A 22,751-nucleotide genomic window follows, 5' to 3' on the forward strand; every position below is an offset into this window, starting at 1 on the left:
GAATTCTAGCGGTATTCAAAATAAATTCCGATACTGAATGTGTGATGTGCTCGTAGTCTCGATTGTGTGAATGTGCCAGTGTCCTGGATTGTAATGATCTGCCAATAGTCGATTTTTGATTTATCACAAAAAATAATCCGAAACTGTCCTTGTCTGAATTCACTATAACTCCAAATTAATGTTTCTATGAGAAGAATATTATTGTGCACTTTTTAATTCTAATAAATAATAATTTGAATAAATAAATTCAGACAAATCAAAATCTGAACTCAGCAGCAAGAATGATTATGCTTCAGATGTTAAGGCAAGAATGAGTAATTTTTCAAGTAAACAAGATTATATATCCCTCTACTTGACCTAGGTCCCATTTACCATTTTCTGAAAATACTCCGTCTCTTAATAGAAACTTCCGTTCTAAAAGGTTTGGTTCAGAATCAAGACTATGGACATGTTTACCATTAATAATGATCTGAATAGTTAGTAGAGAAATATCTAGCTGTGTATTCTGTTCTTTACAGAATAAATGTCACTGGTCCGGAGCACCATGAACTTGATTTGGGACAAGGTCAAGTACAAAATGCAGATATACATAGCATACAATTATTAGGAAAACCCAAAAATAATATAGATTAAATATACATAACAATAGCGTCTGAAGACCTATATGAAAATATTTATGTCAGTGAATTAATAAGGCGTGTCTTTTTAGCTTGCCAAGTAATGCGTCGATGTTCAAATTATTCAAAATGCGTGTACGTCTGTCTTTTTCTATGTAACGTGTCCGCACGCGATTTTGTTTTGTTTTCTTTTCCCTTTTTTCTTTTGAGAGGTTTCCTTTAGCGCACGGAAGATGAATCGTTCCATGATCTATATTAGGGAATTTTCTTTATTACCAAATTAATTGCAATTCTGACAGGCGGACAAGTTTACCGATTTAACTGCACTAACAAATTCATCTGAATGTGGAGGGAACGTAATGAGTAAATCGATAAACTCAGACTGCAGAATTTGGTCCAACATAAACACACAGCGTTTATGGATCAAGTTGTTACGTGAATCAGCTGCGGCTGATGCTATAGCTCGTATAATGCATAAATGCCTTCTTGATCTCTGAAATAGGTCCGCTTAAAGGCAGCTCCTGACATTAACGTATATTATTCCAAAGAAAAGTGATATTGATTGGTTTGCGACTACAATTATCGTTTCACGATTTGAGAGAGAGTTCTCAGACAAAGCCCGGGTCGACCTGAGTGCAGTAGGAACTTCAGTAACCCCCTTCAATTCCTGAGTCCATATTACTGTGTTGGAAGCAGTCAAGATGACTACATTAGATGGTATACTGTTAAGATGACGAACTGATTTATTTTAACTAAAGGAAGGTGGATTTAAGATCTAGATATCTGGGTTCTTTCAGAGTCACATAGAATCGCCATTCTGGTATCTGACACAGATTACGGAAAAGGTGAAACGGACCAAACCAGCTGGAACCTGTTTAGTTATATAAGGCAGTTTACTAAGGAGGGCACATGTAATGGTGTAGACTGGGAGGAATACATACATCTATCTGAATTACAAATTACGTAACCTGGGAAATCAAAACATTAAATTATATCTCAGAGATGAGCTGAGGGATTTAAGAGAATGAAAGCTATTTTATTTGTTTAAAAAATGTCACACCATCACCGCTTGGCTTTGGCTTGGCGAACATGATTTAGTTACTTTTTTTTCATACTTTCGAAATATCTGAAGTTCCGCCCGAAAGTAATGTTGGAGCATTTCTCAAAAACTGACCGAAGTGTGCAATATAAAACCACAAGTTTGGACAGTCGGAACAAGTATAATAATAAGAATGTCAGGATGAAGATGCTGTTTATGTTGTATTATTGAATATTTTCATTTGATATAAACAACTGACATGTGCCTGCTCCCCACCCCATTATTTGTTATAAGGAAAATGCACATCAAGGTCGGTATTTGGGCAGATGACTAGTTAAGTCTAGCGGTTGTTGCAATAATTGTCATAAAGTAAAACTGATGATAAAAAATTGCCTTTTCTTTTGGTAATGTTTCAAAGAAATTTGTTTTGCATACTTAATAAAATGTACTAATGATATGCATAAATGTTTAACTCTCAATGAAATGGTAACATAATTACACTTTCAAATTAAAATTAAATGCCATGTCAAAAAAGACTGTTTGATAGTCGTAGGCGCCATTGTCCGTCGTGCCAAGACGGGTAATAGGATTTCTGACCTCTTTGTATTTGTTATTGACGTATTGGTTAAACCGAGAGACAAGTCCAAACATTCATTGGGAGTCAAAATTCATTACTCACCTCAACTACTAAACTGCTTACGAAAAGAATTACATCTAAAAACAAAGTATTTAAGTTTAACAATCCTTTCTTTGATTATTGTTATGATTTTGGTCTTAATATGAGGGTATCCAGGATTTTTCCTTCTTAAATAATCAAGGGAAAGATAACTCCGAGCAATATTTTATAGACAGAAACAATATAGAATACTCTGACTCATAGCACGATAATATCTCTCAAATTTGAAAGATCCATTTCCAGTCCCTTACAAGTCTGAGAAATCGGGTGTCATGGAAAACAAGGCACGTACCCAACGAGCAAAATGATGCTACAAATGATGTTACAAAACTACAACTATACTTGAACATGCAAGGCCATTTGTCTTCCAAAAATTGAAGAAGTCCGTTTGTAATTATGGTTTTAAATTGACATGAAACATATTTATTGTACTATCTTTTTTTCTTCCCCATACAGCCATGAAATATTTAGAATAAAATACATTTTAAAAAATCAATTGAATTTAGTGTGCTGAGAAGCTGTATTTTTTAACAGTATGAACCTTAAGTTGCCAGTGTTTATCGAGCGGGGTATGAGTAACGTTATCGACCTAACACGTGATGTTTGTCACGACACTGAAATTTATATATACCAGAGTTCGGGTCAGAGGACTGGTTGGAATTCGTATCTTCTGTTAGCAGATCACTGAAAACATCATCATCTCTCTGGATGTCATCTGACTCTGGAAATATGAAAACAAATTTTAGAATATTTGTGGGATTGTATGTTTCTGTTTCCCTTGGTCGCTCGGTAAGAATCGATATCACAGAAAAATGGGTTTTTCAAAATGCCAAGTGCTACATCTCAAATCTGACAAAAGGTCATCAGCCTGTCCCTAGTAAAGATTAGGAGTGACTTTGAATAATGGCCTGATTATAACTTCCTGTTTTTATTTATGACCAGTTCTTTATCAGTTATCTTGAAAACTAACCATTAATCAATAATCACTGGACATCCTAATGGAAAAGTGGAAGAACAGTTGTAGAGACAACATATTTAAAATCAGATCTCAACACTGCTAATGGATACCATAAAAGGCCCTGTTCTATTGACCTTGTGGTTCACCAATCAAATCGCAGCTTTCAAATATCTGAAAGTGAAAGGCGTTATTTTTAATATAGTTATTAACGATAACTCTGCCTGACACGAAATGCAACGCATTATCTGATACACTACTAAACATAAGCGGGCTGGGAATTCCAAAAGTCACCAAAACATTAACTTTCGTTCCTATCTGTCAGATCTCCAAGCAGGACAGTGGAGACATCATTTTAATCACATCGACTGCATGGGGGAACAGTTATTAGGGAAAATTACTATGTTCGAGGAATACGACATGGATGTATCACATGTACGTCACGTAAGGGTAAACGTAGCATTTAGGAAGCATATCGATTTTGTAATTTCTATCCTGATACAATCCAATATTTAGTTATAAAGTTATAATCTAAGAAAGAGACAGAATCTTTAAAGAAGGTACTCCCATATTTTGTAACACTGTATTTAAGTATGCACCACTCGTTCCTCGATTTGACAGTTATATAATTATGAGCGGGACAAATTTAGTACAATGTTAGTGCCTACATTATTTTACCTCTTTTTAAGCCTGACAGGTTCGATTTTGTTCATTTCTCAAAAGGCTAAACAAATGCAGAAAAAGCGGAATTTGACGTCTGAAGGACTCGCGGTACTAATTCAGTTCCCATAGTAACCTATGCAAACACCATGATATTAAAAATTCAATAACTTTCAGTTTCTTGAATGCTCATGATCAAACGTCTGTTTATTAGTATAGATGAAATCTGAATGTCAGCTTCTGTGTAGAGAAAACTATATGAGCCGTAGCATTTTCTGGACCTATATGTGTTTGAAATATGTGCTTTCAATTCTGCAGCAGAGAGTCCAGTGCTAATTTTAGTAATGAGTGTTCCAAGCTCAAGACTGTTAAGGACTGAAATTCCATCAATAAAACAATGTCTCTATTTTTTCAGTTACAGATAGGATAGGCTCTCAAAAGATTCTTTTTCCTAAGAAATAACTTACATTATTAACCAATCCTGGCCAGCCAAACCCATATATGCTCTATTTTATCCCCATTTCCAGGCTGGTTCCTATTTTTCCATATAATTAGTACCGTGTGTCCTAAAATCACGACAAAAGACGCAGTATTGGGCTAGGGCTGTTGTCACCGTCACATGATAATCCAAACTGTATAGGTATATTTCACACATTTTTGCTAGATGTCCCTTTGATTAGCAGGTGACATTTTCAATTTAATAACAATACTAAAAATGAAAAACATAGGATTGGACGTAGTTGTCAATCTGTTGATCGAAAAAGCAGGGTTATTCTGCCAAGGATGAATATATTTTATTTAATACGACGTCTGCTGATCCTGAAGTGATCTCAGAAAATAAAGACTTCGAATAACCTTTAAGGTCCTACTGGTTTATTATACATGCCTGCCTATGATATCGCCTGTTCTCAACATATTCGATTATCATGTACATATTTTGTCTCAAAGATTAAAGGTGAAGGGCTGACATTTTTCAGTGGAAAAGTATACATGAGATATGAAATCACTGCGATAAATTTAGTTTTTATATTTTATTTATTTAACGTCTATTGCACAACACGTTATGTCCACACGACGCATTCTCAATAGCCAGAAGTTGGCATGTTGTAATGTTGGATGTGGAGAAATGGAGAACCCGGATGAAACCATCGTTCTTGGACTGGATACCATGGGTAGAAAAAAGTGCTGATCCGGAGAAAAAAATAAGGAACAACAGCGATTTGGATTGGGCTCAGTTTGTAACTATGAAATATGTTTGATGCTGATAAGCAACGGCGATTGATGTGGCCAATTTGAAATTCTTATAAACAAACACTCATTTCCGGTCTGTTGTCATATCTTTTTGTCCTTTTCTCTTTCTGTACCTCATATACAACAAAGATGGCGTGAAAGAAAATTGTTTTATTACAGAGATTATGATCAATAACTGTACTGAGATGCAACTGTTCGCTCACAAAACCAAATCAGACTTATTTGTCCTCTGAAGCAGCCTGATGATGATAACGGAAAAATATCCCCCTGATGGCACAACATGTTTGTGATGGAGACGGATTAATTTACACAATTACACGGAGAGATCACGTCGACAAAGTCGATACTCAAATGCTTGTCTGCTCTTCATAACGATTGTCTACAAACGGACGTGTGTAACATATGACTGCTGGAAAGTTACTGATCGCTTTATATTTTCTGAAAGCGTGATATTATGATCTGGTTCTATAATAAAAATGCCTAACAAAATTGCCTGGCACAGTGGGAAAAAGCATGAAAGCCATGCCCATATTAAATGTCTTTTGTGCTTAAACACTACGTTTTATAATTTGGTGAAATAAACAAAACTATCAAATTATTAATTTCCTCTCTTTGCTACTTTTTTTTCCTTCTAGTGCATTCTTTTGGATACAAATTTCACGAATTCGCGTGGATTGTATACTGTTCTTCTGCCGATTAAACTATTTACCACTCTGATAAAATACAGATATTAGCCACATTGAATATCAGAACAATATAATTTTTTCTGAAATAAACGGTATGGATGAATGATGCAACAATCAATGATAAACGATATTATTACGAGGGAAACGTGTAGTATTTTATGGGTTTTCTAATGTTTGATCTTATAAATCTCTGATAAATAATCATAATTTTTTAATAAAGCGTTTCTTTGGTATTACCTGTATTATTAATGGTCATAGTCATCTTGGAGGTAATCTCTTCAGCCTCGATTTCGCTGTCACCTGAACCGGAACCAGAGAAGAAATCCACATCATCTTCATCTTCTGACACTGTGGAAACATTATCTTCCCTACCCGCAGCGTTTTCTTTTAATTTTGCGTACAGTGGAAAAATGGCATCCTTGGCATCCAGTGTTACCTTGACGTAGTCATCATCGTTTTCTATTACATCTGAGTCCCCTTCATCAATTATGAGTGAGTCATTTGAAGGATGTTGTCCCAAGGCATCCAAATCTATGATATCCCCTGTCTCCTGCCCCCTTTTGTCGAGATGTATATCTGCAATATACATTCAAACATGTGTTGTGTGATTAATACTGTTTACGGTCAGATTGGTGGTGGTGAGCATCCATATTTCCATAGCAACTCAACACAAGTGAAATTTTATCACTGAGATTTCTTCCAGACTATGCGATGTAGAATCTTAGTAACTAGCATTACAAAGTTGAACGGTTGAATTGGAGCTGATTAGTTTCTAGTTTAGTCTGTCACCACCACCACCACCACCGCAATCCATTTTGTGGCTTTGCCTAGCCATCAAAACTTTTTTATTATAAAGGCCGACATGGATGCTCATCACCAATTTGTAACTATGTGATGAGTCTTGAAATTTGGTACAAGCATTTAATAGTAATGTTGTGATATGTCGTCAGTTTTAGCCTATTAAGGATCTGATGTTTACAAGGATTATCGATAAAACTATGCATATAGTTATGGTATAAAGCATAGAATAGTATTCAGTTTATATTTAAAAGAGATCTATTAGTACGCACCTGTGTAGTGCATGGGTCCAAATCACAAGATATGTATCCGCTTATTGAGTGATGTGGCCCAAATCATATTATATGTATACGTTTATGTAGTGCATCGGTCCAAAGTTACAAAATATGCATACACTTAGGCCTAAATCACAAAAGGTTACATATACTTATGTAGTGCTTCGGTTCCAATTTCAAAAATATTCTATAACTTATGTGGTGCATCGGTCCGGATCAGAAAATAGTATATACACGTCCTCTTCTCTAGCCAAGCTTCCGATAACCCTATCTACACCTTGGCATATCGAGCAGATATTTCTGTGCTTCGTGTCTGTGAATTGTATTGGATGCGGCGGCAAGCCACCGAATATAATCAAAATTAAGTTGTTCAAATTTGAACATTGTTCAAGGGGAGTACACAATTTGAATGGACCGATAAATAAGTACTTTCCAGTACTGGTCCATGTTTGCGCAAATACCTGTCACTCAAATAGACCTGTAATGTTTTCCGTCTGGTACAGGGTCATACTTTTGAAGATAAACTTACAAAGTATCTTGTTTAGGTCAATTGCCACCACCGTTTTCAGCCGATGTAGAATGCGCCACGCTATTAGTTAGTTGTCACTACATACTAAGGGAGGTAACACATGAAATCCAACAGATGTCGCTAGGATAAAGCACCAATATAGCTATTAGATCCGCCAAGGTGTAGATAGGGTTATCGGAACCTTGGCAAGCGAAGATGTATACACGTTTGAAGTGTATCACCCATTTTTGTACAAGATTTAAACAGATTGTACTTATAGGTTTGGAAGTTGAGAAAAGTAATCTTTCATATTTAATTTATTTCATTGACAAAGACCTATCTGTACAATTTCTTTTGTCACTCCTGTATGTATTATGTACATTTTCTGATTAATTATGTTCTGTTTTATCCAATTTAAGACTACACTGTGTATGAAAAACTGCAAGATGACAATAGTGTCTTCCTTTTGTAATCAGCGTTCTTGTGCTAGAAAATCAAGTCCGTTGTTGTCGTCCAAAATAGTTAAATTGTAAAACAAATATCTGCCAGTACATCTTTAAACAAACTCACATGTAGAAAATCTGCTGTATCACATACAATCTATTACTGCAATCTGCGCATTGTTTTATATAATATTCGTGTCCTACATTATACATGCAATTCCAATGCCTGCCAAATTGTGTCACAACACATAGGTTGAGATCACTCTGCAATTTGTATATATTATTGAAAACACAAAATAATATAATCCCATTTTTGGAAGGAATGTTTAGTTTTATTTTAATTCACAAGCAAGTCAGAAACTATGATTAATCGCAGATGTATCCATGCATCTTCCTATCCCTTTCTATCTCTACACCTCCACATCCGTTTTGGTCCCTGCTCCACAGCCAGGACAAGGGTCAAAGGTCTGAGTAACTGTCTGAAGTTCATATTGTTGGCTTTTGTCGATAATCAAAATCCTCCCTGTTTATGTGTAAGGCCCACTCGATCCTGTTGTTTCTGTTACTGCAGATTTATTCGCCTTGAATTTTATCACGAAAGGATGAATTTGTAAACCGACCGGTTGGGCTACACAGGTTAGGTATGGTATGTTACACATGCGTTCTGTTCGGTGCAGTAACTTAATGTCTCCATCTATTTGTTCATCTTGCTGTGTAAGCAGTGGTAAGGTAATAATTAACTTCCCCATACAGCCGATTGACATTACATGTGACCAATTTTGGTGATCAATAGTGCTTCACCTGTTAATCACCGTGTCAGATATTTACCGAGATCGAACAGCCAATCATTATCCAAGATGACAAAAAAAAAAAAAAGAAAAAAAAAATTCTCGATTGCAGTTAACTTTAGATTGACCGTACTTAAATTTCTTTCCTTTGTATTGTGCAATCTCGGCCTTAAAGTGGCAATGTTTGTTTATGCGGCGAATGTGTATGACTGCCTTGGATATAAAGACACAATGAACACTGAACTTAATAAGTTTTTGTTTTTAAGTAATGACAGAAATTTCATAACCATGGTCACGACAAGACACGGATATTAATTTGGGCTTTCGGTACTTAAGTAAACTTGAAAGGCGGATAAGTGTCTTATTTTGATTAGGCAACATGTACCAGAGATTCAGCGGAGATCACGAATGCATACTTTATGGGAAAATCAAAAAATGATCACAAAGTTAAAATATTCCTTTCATGCTGAGTTTAAAATGTTGAAGTATGTGGAATGAAATATGCACCTGTCGAAACATGTACACATTCCCAATATAAGCTAGATCCACTGTTTCTTGACGAATGTGCACAAATTTGGTCCATGTAGATTCCCAAATGCACAATACCGGAAGTAGAAATGTTGCTTGCAAATTTTTTAAAACATTCAATTAGTAATTACCGTTTCCAGCATAGACTTCAATATGTAGGTCTTTATTTTTTTTTTTTTTTTTTTTGTTTGTTTCAGGCGTCAGTTAAAATGCACTGCCGACACAAACAGCAATGCAAGTTTGGGATATTATTGACGATATGTTCTCAAAGATCAATGATCATATGTATATTGTCTTGACATATTAATATTCCTGAAATATACTAAGCAAAACATGAAATAATTGACGATTACATGAATGTGAATACATTTCTTAAATGTCTGATATGAAAAACATTACTGCCACCGACTAAAAGAAAGTGTAATGCCAAACAATAGAAGAAATTAGGCTATTCGATCGTTAGGAAATTAATATCCATTTTGAATACTGTTTTAACAAATAGTACACCTACTTTGATTGGATAGGATTCTATTTGACTTTGAGTACACCGACTTAACTGGGTATAATTCTAATTGACTTTGAGTATACCGGCTTGTTTGGATAGGATTATATTTGACTTTGAGTATACCTACTTGATTGGATAGGATTATCTGATTTTGAGTACATCGACTTGATCGCATATAATTCTGTTTGACTTTGAGTGCTGTATTTCGTTGGCTGCTCCCAGTCCAAAATACCTATCTGACCACACCCATGTGTATACCACCAGGGCCGGCGCTACCATATAGGCAAACTAGGCAGCCGCCAAGGGCGCTGATTTCAGGGAGCGCATTTTTAAAAACAAAATTATTATTTATAATTTTGAAATTGATATTTTCCGGGGGGGGGGGGGGCGCCAGAATCTAACCTTGCCTAGGGCGCCAGATAGTCTGGCCGGGTCTGGCGCCGGCCCTGCATACCACTTCTAGAAACTTACACTCTTTTTCAGACACTAATATTCTCTATTCCCACTATCAAAATAAAGACATACAGACGTTCTTTTGTTATGAGGACCCATCTACTTGGAACGAATCGCCTCTTGAACTTAGACACAATGGCATGATCTCATTCCCGAGTACTATAAAATGTACCTACTTCAACTAAAAGAATAGAACATAGACTTAAAATGTTTCCTTACCATTATTTTCATCATGTTTTTGTTTGAAATTACATAGTGCTTGTTCTATATATAGAAGTAGCAATAACCGACCTTATTTCAAGCGCCATAAGTGACATCGAATTGAAAATCATAAACCGAGTGAGAGAAAAAAATTGCTGAAAAGGCGTTTAAAGCAACAGGGAAAAGTTGTAAATATTTGTTTTGCTACGAATTACCGATCGCCTGGTGTTGAAATATTCCAAATTCCAAAAGTGAGAGAAAAATAATTGGGAGCTTCATAAAGAAAAGGAGAAAGTGTGGAAGAAAAAAGGAAGATAGGTATGTTTACGGCACTAAAGGTGACAACGACAGTGAACATATAATCAAAATTCTGTCCTCAGAACCGATTTGAGCATGGCAAAACAACGACAGAAAGTAAAGCCAATGTTTAACGTCCTGCCAGGATCTCCTGTTCTACTCACAGGGGTCCATCATCTTTTGGGTCAGAGATCTTAAGCATTTTAATAATTTTTTTAGAAAAATTATACGAGTATATTAAGACAGGGTCACAGAAATCCAATTAATCGTTCAATGGTTCTTTACATGTTATCTTGTTGCATTATATGTTTATGTTTATTCATACGAATTTATCTTCTCAAAAGTTAGAGGGAGGGTTGCAATTATTCATGTTTTTATTTTTACAATTTACTTTTAATCGTTAACTCCATGCATGCATGCATGCATGCATACATACATACATACATACATACATACATACATACATACGGAACACGGGTGGCCGAGTGGTCTAAGGCGCTCCCCTTTACTGACATCTCGCCTCTGTCCACGTGGGATCGAGTCTCGGGCTCGGCCAGCGTGGGTACGTGAGAAAGCTTGCCAATAGCTTTTATGGGTCGGTCTTATCCTCCACCAAATATTCTGGCCTCCATGTATTATGTGCTGAAAATGCCGTTAAATTCATAACAATAATGTGACGTTCTGTCGTATTGGGGTGGGGTTCTCCCAATATAATTTAATTAAATTAAATTGAAAGTTCCACCCTGGCTCGTTAGGTTAGAAAGTTAAATTAGTGATGATGTAGATTTACAGCTCTGAGCCCCCAGTCAGCAATGCCGACGGTTAAATTATAGAGAACACGAAGATGAAATTCAATCAATAACAATTTAATAAATGTGATAATTTAAAACGATAACTTCCAATCATTCGTCTTTCCCTCGACCAAGTGACAGCCTAATTCATCCCGTGATTTACAGTGTGAGTTCGATTTTCCCCTTGTCCTTGCATCTACTCATCTATTTCTTCCCGCTGATTCTTCCTTCTTCCCGTTCCTCTAACTCCTCCTTTGTCTGTTTCCCTCTCTACTATCTCCTCCTCCAACTTCGCTCCAGACTTCACTTCACCTTTCTTCTCCTTTCCTCCGTCTCTCTATCCGAGACTACGGGACCAAACTTTAACTGATCTGTCCCTCAAAGCTTCCTGTGAAAAACCACAAGGCGTTAACAAATGTTTTATCGAACCTCACCTCACACTATAACGACAATTAACCGTCAGATAGCTGTCACTGTTTCGGCCACGCATGCATACACATCGAAATTCCCACACACTTCTTGCAGGGTAAACAATGGCGTAATAACACAGTATCAGCGAATTGTTATACAGACATCAATACATTGCGTCACGTCAGTATATACACATATATATTTAATCTCACCGTACTACAATCTGACAAAATCAGACGCATGTCTGTACATTACAAATATTCAACAATGGCAAAATCTATAATCATATGAACATATGTGTTAGTCTACTATAAAATACCCACATAGTAAATTACAATATTAACTCTTACGACGGCTAGCAAGTTATATAATTCTTTACAAATATCAACTCATTTCTTCAAAATATGCAAACATATTAACAAAACAAAGTAATTCTTCGTACTACGATTCTAGTACTAATAAAGTATACATACGACCTACAATTAAAATGCAGTCGCATTCCACAAAGACCGAACAAATATCTACTGACCTTTTGAAGCTTTCTGTACTTAGAATTTCCCGCTCTAAGATTTTCCCGCCAATAACGAATGGCTATTCGGAGTTACGCTAACCTCTTCTCTGGGTAATTTCTCTCAGCGAACTAACTTTTGCCGGAAAACGCAGGGATATCATTCTACCCAAATCAAGGTCTCCCCCCATCTCGATTCTGATTGGGTGGCGCTGTGCCCCTGTCCAATCGTCTTAGCGGCCAGTTCAACCTGTCTGTCTGTTTGCAGGGGAAAGAAGTTAGAACACTCCCACTTCTTCATGCAATTTCTTTTGATCTGGGAACATTTCGACACCTAGGTGATAACTGGCTATCGGGCGCCTCGCAACTCCGATGTCCGGTTTTTCGATTCTGGCCACAACAATCTTACGTAACTGATTAGTGCTAGCCTTCGGCAATGTTCGACATCAAACAATGACCCGTCAGAATTACCTTGATTATACATGTTTCAAACTGGGCTACTCTGGGTCGGGGTAAACATGACAAATAACAACTGGGAGTGGGGTTGTTGTTGTTGTTGTTGTAGGGTTTAACGCCATTTTTCAGCACACGATAGGCTATACATGGCGGCCAGTATTAATGGTGGAGGAAGAACCCGGGAAAACCCCGGAAAGAACCACCGACCCACGAGAAGCTACTGGCAAGCTTTCTCACATACCCACATTAGCCGAATCCGAGACTCGAACCCACGCAGACAGAGGTGAGATGGCAGTGATCCGTAACGGAGAGCGCTTTAGACCACACGGCCACTCGGGGCCCCTGGAGTGGGGTTGACATGATGGCTGAGATGTCGTGCTTTATGGTGGCGCTGTATGTTTTGGTGTTTGCATAAAGTTAGATTTTTAAAGAAAAGGAATATTTCATTGGTTTTCCTCACAGGTTATCATGGCTATTTTTTTAAATTGTATTTCTTATGTATTGTTAAAATGAACTTTTAACTCCATTTATTTTGATGTATGAATGATAGGTGTACTTTGAGTTATAGAGTCTAGGGCCTGCAGCTTGGCTTAACTTAAGCTGTGTACCAATAATAAAAAAAATTGGCAGATCATTTTGGTCATTTTCACTTCCTGGACTTCAAAGGTCGATGGTAAAAAGAGACTATGATTTATTAAATTTTTTAATAACTTGTAACTGATTCATTGCAATTTCAGAAGCTGGTATTTTTTTAATTTTTTTCTTTCTAGTTTGGCAAAATTCGTTTTCCCTGTTTTAATTACTGCTAAGGATTGTGTACTCTAGTCTAATTCAGGCTGATTTTTCGAGCACAAGAGACAGCCATTTTTATCTGTGTGCTTAGATCATGTACAATTTCCATGAGTACAATATCCAGAGAAATTTCAGCCACAGTACATGAAAGTAACATAGTACTGTACCAATATTGTCTAAAGTCCAAACAACTTCGCCTAACATGTCACTCTCTTAGACGCACTGAATATCTGTAGAACGCCCCTATATTGAAAGTGTTGTTAACGAGGCACTCTTGACATCGAAGATAGTGGCTTGAAGGTATAATTCAAGCAAATGAAACCATTGTACACTACCGAAACTGTATGCAAGATAACCGACACTTATACTTGTTGGCACCGGGGTCAGAACCCATAACATCACAGGTGCAAAACGAATGACCTTGTCACTACTCAAATCAGAGCTAATAGCTGAAGCAAGTTAGTGTTCATACATTGAGGCCATAGTGATTAATTCTATCCGAGCCACACCAGTCTTGTGCATTGTTCCCCATTTTTTTTACACACACTCCCAAGGAAATAAAACAATATCAACTTTTAATACGTGGAATAGATTTCGTCTGAAATAAATCTCACAAAATAATCAAAAAGAATGATGTAATGACATCTGAATCTCTCACAATTCTCTGGGGAAAAAAAACTGGTACAACAACAAGAACAACAACAATAATAATAATAATAATAATAATAATACTTTGCTATAATGTACGTTATGTTGAATGACAAGTAACAATTTCTATCCAGATTGCGAGAATTTACTTGGCCTACATTATTGTCATTAAAAATGTCTGCTTGTGCCACATATACTGAGGGTAGCCGAGTGACCTAAGGCGCTTGAATTTACATATCAGTGACATCTCACTTCTATCAAGTCTCGAGCTTGTCCAACGTGATTATGTGAGAAAGCTTGCCAGTAGAGTCCCGTGGGTCGGAGGTTCCTCACTGGGCTTCACGAGTTATTCTTCCACCAAATATACTGCCAGCCATATATGTGACGTTAACCCCACAACAACAAATAATGACGCTCTTGATCGCTGTTATTCTGTATGGATGCTTGGCCTAATATCACCGATTATTACAACCATGCAGTTTGACTTCGTACACTAAATGTATCAACCCTTCCCATATGACAAGTGTCCAATTAAGCATTTTTATGGTCATTTTGGATTTTCTGCAGCGTTCTTGTATGTGCAGCTGGCACAAGTATTCGGTATCTTTATCGTGAAAATATTCTCTTACAAGTACCGACAAAAATCTTATAATGTACAAAAATGGAAGCGTTAAAGATAGATGACACCAACTGTAATTGATATTTTACAAAAACTAAAATATTTAAAAGATTATTCGTTTGGAGAATATAAGTTTAAAGAGTCATACATGCTAAAGGGAAAGAAAAAAAGGAGAACGCAAAATCAGCCATGATTCCAAATGTTTATATGGCCAATTTAAATATCACAATTTAGCATGACGTATACAGAAATGGTTATTATAATAAAATATAAAACAAGCAATTATTTGCATCTAAGGCAGGACCACTTTCATCTAACTGTGATAAAATACCCCCAAGTTAAGCCTTGCTTTCAAAGATTTGTCACGAATGCATGTCTAGCTGAGTTTTCAGGAGGAAAATCGGAAACGTTAATGAGAACGCCGCTTACCCAGCTATTCTGAATAAAATTAATCGACTTTCAATTATCAGAACCAGTTCCTGTCCCTTTAGACGTTCCGATAACAGCGTATTAGGTGCTCCGTAAAGCACAAAATTGACAGTCTGAGAATTCAGAATCCGAAATCAGCCTAGAGGCAATTCTCCTTACTGTGGATCAGTTAAAAAACTAGGAGAAACTCTTTTCTGGTAGTTATTTAAGACATGGCAAAATGTCCATAATTAGGTATAATAGTATGTGCAAATCCAATGGAAATACCTGTAACTACTTCCCATGCACGACATTTTTTTCTTCTCAAAATGGTTCCTGGGGGATCCGCGTTATTTCAGTTGGTAGAGCGTTAGACTCGTAATATTAATCCATGGGTCGCAGGTTTGATACCCGCTCTGGCTAGTCCTGGTAGGCTGGAACAGTGCGTCATTGGGAAAGGCAACTGGATCCCATTTCCTCGCCATGACATAACAAATGGCATGTTACAACTGCCGTTTAAAATAAATAAATAACAAATGGTTCCTGCTATTTTTCGCTTATGTTTTTCTTGAAAATAATCAAAATGATTTACTGTTTATGATATATTTAGTGATTAATTTGACACAATGAAAACTTAATAAAGTTACGACTAAAATATTGGTACCTGTAATTGATTGTAAGAAGAAAAAAATAATTACGTGGATAAGTGACAGAGTCCAGAAGTGGTAAATGAGTACATATATCTTGAATTCGTTTTCAGCAAAACTTGTAAGAAATTTTAAAAACCTCTGTTAAAAAGACGTATTAAACATTTAGAGATTACAGTTGATTCTTAGCTGAAACTCTTCCACTGTACAGTCATATTATACGAAGGTGAAATATGGGTTTTGGGGAGACCTAATACGGTGGCAGGCCACTCTCTTTACAAATCAAAGGCGTGAATAGGACTTGGCACGCATCACCGTACAACTGAGCGGACCTGGCACAACTGTTCTAAAACGTTGCTGATGCCTAATTTATATTATATATAAATGCATACAGACTTCTTGAGATAGATATTAAAATGGAAAAAAATTTTCCGCAGTATATATATGATGTACTTAGAAAGCAGTACTGCCTGTATATGCTATACTAAGAAGGGAGTACTGCATTATAAATGCTGTACGGAGAAAGCAGCACTGCATCATAAATGCTTTACAAAGAAAGGAATACTGCATTAAATATGCTGCATGGAGAAAGGAATACTGCATTATATATGCTGTAAGAAGAATGTAATACTGCATTATATATGCTGTAAGAAGAATGTAATACTGCATTATATATGCTGTAAGAAGAATGTAATACTGCATTAAATATGCTGTATGGAGAAAGGAGTACTGCATTATATATGCTGTAAGAAGAATGTAATACTGTATTATATATGCTGTAAGGAGAAAGGAGTACTGCATTATAATGCTGTAAGAAGAATGTAATACTGCATTATATATGCTTTACGGAGAAAGTAGTACTGCATTAAATATGCTGTATGGAGAAAGGAGTACTGCATTATAATGCTGTAAGAAGAATGTAATAGTGCATTAAATATGCTGTAATGAGAAAGGAGTACTGCACTCTAATGATGTACGGAGAAAGAAGTACTGCATTATATATGCAGTACAGAGAAAGGGGTACTGCATTATAAATGCTTTAAGTAGAAAGGAGAGGTCCACTCAAAATGTTCATTAAACTGAATAATTTTAAATCCTGGTGTTAGTGATAGAGCATAAATAAATTAAATACGCACAAGTTACATGGAAGATAGTTCTAGGTCATATATAAAGAAATGATGTCCTATATACATGAATACAGGACTAACACTGGGGGGGGGGGGGGGGCTGGGATTTAATTTCAACCACTTAAAAAAAATTAAGATATAATAAACGATTCCACTATTTCATTGCGGGTAGATGACTGCTTATAATATCAAACAAAATTTTCCCTGGTTTAATGTAGTAGAGATAGTACAGACTCGTTCCTTGGTTGCAAATGATCCCTGGTCTCTAGCAGTTTCAAGTTTTAATGAACCTCATATTATGAGAACTATATAGTATACTTCTTTGAAGGATAAATTAATAAAAAGATGTACTTGCGTTACTGAAGGTTTATCATGGTACACATTGTACAAGTTTAAACAATTATTTTCATTAGCTGCAAACAAAAATGCGAGTCATTTTCACTATAAGTACATATTGTGTGCAGTCATAACGACTATAAAGAAATATCTAAGAATATTTGTTATGTAGATGTTAATTGTTGCATAACATGTGATCCAAAAACTACAAATAAAGTGGGATGATTAAGACTACACTATATTGACACCCTGTAAAAGATATTGACATTAGAGGATATGTTATTCAGAATAGGAACTACTGAAACTGAAGCCTATATTTTACTAGCTAAACTATTGATCTAATTAAAAGAAAAACTTTGAGTAGGATCTCAAAACTCTGTTAAGACATTTATCACAGAGGGCCAAGAACACACTGACTCAACAAACGAGAACATATTCAGTGGACTAGAGAAAATATGTAAAATTAAAGCATGATAACAAGCTCTTGTAAAAATCTGAGAATGATTTTCGGTCTTACAAAAGAAAACATGTACTTAACATTTTAACATACTCGAATAAATAAGTAATAAAAATGACATTTGTTTCTCCTTTTCTTAATCCCAAGTTTTTTATCTAAAAGATTTCAATTGGGCCGAATATCTTTCACAACATCCCTTTCGGCCTCCATGAAGGCGAACGTGACACGTGTCAAACAGTTGATTCAATGTAAATGAATATAATTGCGCGCGCACGTGTGTGTTGGGGTGGGGGTGGGGGGGGGGGTGTATGTGTGGGATTTAGATTTTTAACGCAGCTTTAACAATTGTTGAGTCACATCGCTACGATGTCTGCAGTGTGGCAGTATACAGTGATGTATATCACTGGGGCATCAAGCCGCAGACATGTAGCATGATGTCCCATCCAGTCACATTATCCTGACACCAGGCCGACCAGTCCTAACACTAACCTCTTAGCGCCGAACGCCTAGCGTTGCTGCTGTAAGTACCATTTTTATAAGTCTCTGGTATGACTCAAATATAATTTCATTTGTAATCGTCAAAATGAATTTGTGCCGAATACAACTATTTTATAGACACTTTAATAATTTTTCATGAAAAATGAAGATACTTCAAATATTATTAAATTCGTAACAAACTTACTAGGGAATTTCTGTACATCCCTTTATGTCACAAACTACCGATGTTTTGGGACAGTGAAAAAGTACTGTGGTATGCACCATCGGGAAAAAACACTCGATATGCCGCGCACCTCTAACACACACACACGCACACATGCACACACAGATGTATAAATGTTACTTTGAAACGAAACGAGGCTTGCCGAGTCGAGTGGTTTATCAAAAGTACCACATACAACTACACATACTTAATTTTCAGTGGGGTTAAGATCGACTACAAGAAACCATCCACGTGATTGTTTCCGCTACAAAATGTAGTTCTGCAGTTGTTGTTAGTAATTTTTAATTTTAATTAATGTTAATTCTTTAATAAGCTTCTATTTTCATTGATATTGATTAAATAAAAAAAGAGACGCATGAGAGTCAAACATGAAAGTTGTTTTAATAGTGAAAGTACGAATATTGAACGGCTAGCGACTTCTTCTTTTCTTTCTTTTGTCTTTTCGGTGCAACTTAACCGTATTCTTATGTATTACCGTGAAATCAGAGTGAAATAAAATTATGTTTGATTCAGTTCAGCGTTTGACAGCAAAATAATGTTTATATAGTGCTAGTTGAAAAGAAATGTCTAAAAACGTGACTATAAAGAATTACACAAAACAATTTAGGAAGCTAAATTTGTGGCTTGGATCTAACAGTTTCTTTTTATTATTAATTTTGTTTTGCTTGTAGCGTTTGGTTTCTTTTCTGTCATACTGTAATAATTCTATATGGGACCTTCTGCTAACTGAACCCCTTATCATTTTCGTTAATATTAATCCCATGACATTTTAGTCATGTTTGTTTACTACAGTGAATCATCACGCCTTGTGTCCAGATCTTAGTAGACGAACGAATCAGTTCGTACTTGTTTGTGTGCACTGTTTATTCGGTCTACTTCAGGTACTTCCCTTGGTGACCGTTTAGCAAAATGTCTTATTCCTATTGTATTCACCCTTTGTAAAGAAAATAAATTCGTACATCATTCCCGCATTTATTTCGAGAAGCCAGTCAAAATTATTACTAAGAAGTATTTTGAGTTACAAATATATGGCGTGAGATTACCATCACTCATGCCGTTTTCTTCGAGTGGAAATGGATATGATAGTTTTTCATGTAGGTACAGACCACTGTTTAAAAAGGTAACATGTTTTAAAGATATTAATCATTTTCATGCAAATTTTAGCACTATTATGCTAATAATTAGTCAGATGTATATAGCGGTACAAGCCACAGAGGATTCCGATAGACTAATTGTCATTTCCTCTTCACTCTCTGCTATTGCTTGCACAGGTTTAGGAGGTGTCAACACAGTGTTATGTATATTTGATTAAATTTATGTTTGATTTAATTTAATTGTTTGTTTGATATTTAAAATTATTTTTTATTCCATTACATGTTATAGTAATGCAATTTTGTTTACTGGAATTTTACATTTTCCGGAAATTAGTTTGACCTGACTGTTTTTTCGTAAACACCTAAAAATATAACTTTATATCTGTATGCTGACCTAATTCCTGACTTTGATTTAAATTAGTAACAGTTGAGTAAACAACTTTTGTTTTATTCATTCTTAATGTGTGATTTAAAGAGTTAAATTGAGGATGTCCTAGGAGTACGTAATGTAAAGCTTCTACCTTGTTCTGGAAAGTGATCACGTGACTCTCATACGGGCATCTGTTTTGCGCAGTAGCTAGGTTTAATACTGACGTTTTCAGAAATAATCTCAGCTGGGCGTTTGAACACTTCGAAGTCAAGGTCTTTTTTTTTCCTGTTGTGACCAGTTTGAGTTATATTTTATTTTTCTTTAAATTATTTGGATTCTAAGAGATTAATTATTTTCCCTGGAGAATATTTAATTGCTCATACAAAATTCATGGACAAAGACATTTATTGAAATTTTATTCGGAATTCAAACACCGGAATATTATTTCCTGTGGTATAACAAAGAACTGTAGACACAACTGTCCTATACTGGTTACGGTATACGTCATCGCCTTTCATTTTGGATTTTCGTCCGGACTCGAACTCAAAATTCATTAGAACATTTTATTACTAGGACTAATAATTTATCATTCTTGCATTTTATTCTTGGATTATTTTGGGATTTGATTCTTAAAACCATAAGTTCTTTTTTCCATGTTTGCCTTGTTTTTCTAGGGAAATAAATTATTTGTTAAGTTTTACAAAGCTTGCTGTCTTCACTCTTTTTTTTTTTACTGTTTATGAGAGCCTAAACACGTAACAACAGTCAGGACTGTAAACCTGGCTTCGCCCCGTGACCAGGTAATATATGAGTTTGGTCAACAATTTGTGGAAGATTTCTTCTCCACCTTTGCTGCTATGCCTTAGGATCGTCCGACATTGCTTACATTGTTTACATGGTTCATACAACCTTTAAAATCCATGAACCTGAGGGGCTGCTTTGAAAACTCCTTGAGGTTTGATAATGTTTGTTTGAGGTGCCCCCCACCCCCTTAATTCAGTCAACGAAGTGGCTAGTAATTCTGTTCTTTTTCGGAATTGCTTCAAAAGTAGTGATAAATTCGACACACATTCCGTTAGTGACTAATCTAATAACAGCAACATTCGCAGGTAATTCTGTTCTTTTTCGGAATTGCTTCAAAAGTAGTGATAAATTCGACACACATTCCGTTAGTGACTAATCTAATAACAGCAACATTCGCAGGTGACACACAAATTGATTCGAGAGGGAATAAAGGGAGGAAATCCCGCATTTTAATAGGCTTTGAGAATAAAAAACACGCATTAGATAAAAGAAAGACTCGGGTGAATAATTGTGATCAGCTGGGGCGATGGAATACTTTGAAGCGCGAACTTGAGCTGAAGAGAATATGACATAGTGTGATGTTGACTTCGTGTGTTTATAAGGGTGACGTCATCACATCTTGCGTTCTGCTTTCGACTGAAATCGGTTGAATCTCGGCTGTGGTAGATCCCACAGCTGTGGCCGATCAACATCGAATTAAATTGGTTCACATGTGAGAAATGGCAGGGAGGTCGCGAGTTCGTACCCCGGCTGAGTCATATCAAAGACTTATACAAATGGTACTTGCAGCTGTCTTACTTGGCGCTCAGCATTAAGAGTTTAGTGTTAGGACTTGTCGGTCTGGTGTCAGGAAAATGTGACTGGGTAGGACATCATGCTACATGTCTAGACATCACTATAAACTGCAACACTGCAAACGTCGAAGCGATATGACTGAAAAATGTTTAAACTACGTTAAAAATCAAAATCACACACACACACACGCACGCACGCGCGCACACGTACACACACCAGCTTCTGTACTTAATATTAACAGTTTGTTTCCGCATATAAAAAATCTCATTCATAAACTTATGGAACGTGTTGAAAACTTCAGAAATGCTTAAGAAAGAACTCTGGTTGCTGTCCGAATCATGGTCTAGTGGATTTGTGGCCTCCACAAATGTTCCGATTTTTCTTATGCTTTGCCGCTAGTTTCCTTCTCTCTGCTTCCACTTGGGAAAGTGTTTTGAGTAAGATTAGTGATAGCTCTGGCAATTCGCACTAGGCTAGTGATTTTTCAATACCGAACAATCCAGCGTGACCCTGCTGCCCACAGGTTTCATCTCTTTGCGCTCTTAGTGGTCATCATATTTTGATTAGGTAAAGCAAAAGGGATGAATGGGTCGATTTGAAGGGGGCGGGGGTTTACAAGAATTTAAATTAAACTAAGCAAGAAATTTAGAGTATGGCCTCGTCTCACTGTATTTGCAACTTTGTATCATTGGTATCGTGTAACACTGTATAAATAATTCCATGAAGTTTATCGTTTTTGTCCAGCTCACATTTATTTTTCCCTCACGCGACATATTTCCAAGTCTTTTTATATTTTGATAAGAATGTCAGAGTACCGCCGAAATGCCCACTGTGTAAGAAATCCACTTTTAGTAAAACTCATACGATATTATACTGCGAAAACAGAAAGACCAAACGACAAAAATTAATAAATGAAATTAAAAGTAAAGATACCTACAGGACACAAAACATAATATATTTAGACGGAAACTTCGACAAAAGATTTGTTATATCAGATTACAAATTACATAATTGACACTATGACAGCATGTGGACAGGTTATAAAAACTGGACGAGACTAAACTGAAAGACTCTCTACTAAGCATTT

General features: G+C 36.2%; 1 protein-coding gene across 1 annotated transcript in view; it reads right to left on the reverse strand.

Annotated features, from left to right (window-relative positions):
- The window catches only part of LOC149785296 (uncharacterized), a 51,462-nt gene that overhangs the window by 26,047 nt on the left and 2,664 nt on the right, over window positions 1–22,751 (reverse strand). The window contains exons 2-3 of the mRNA XM_089979170.1: window positions 6,122–6,460; window positions 2,964–3,053 (exon numbers count right to left, since the gene is read on the reverse strand). Of these exons, the coding sequence (XP_089835296.1) occupies window positions 2,964–3,053; window positions 6,122–6,460 (429 nt within the window). The remainder of the gene's footprint in view (window positions 1–2,963; window positions 3,054–6,121; window positions 6,461–22,751) is intronic.

Source organism: Sinohyriopsis cumingii, chromosome 13 (genome assembly GCF_028554795.1).
Source record: "Sinohyriopsis cumingii isolate HCF-2022 chromosome 13, ASM2855479v2, whole genome shotgun sequence".
NCBI classification, from domain to species: Eukaryota; Metazoa; Mollusca; class Bivalvia; order Unionida; family Unionidae; genus Sinohyriopsis; species Sinohyriopsis cumingii.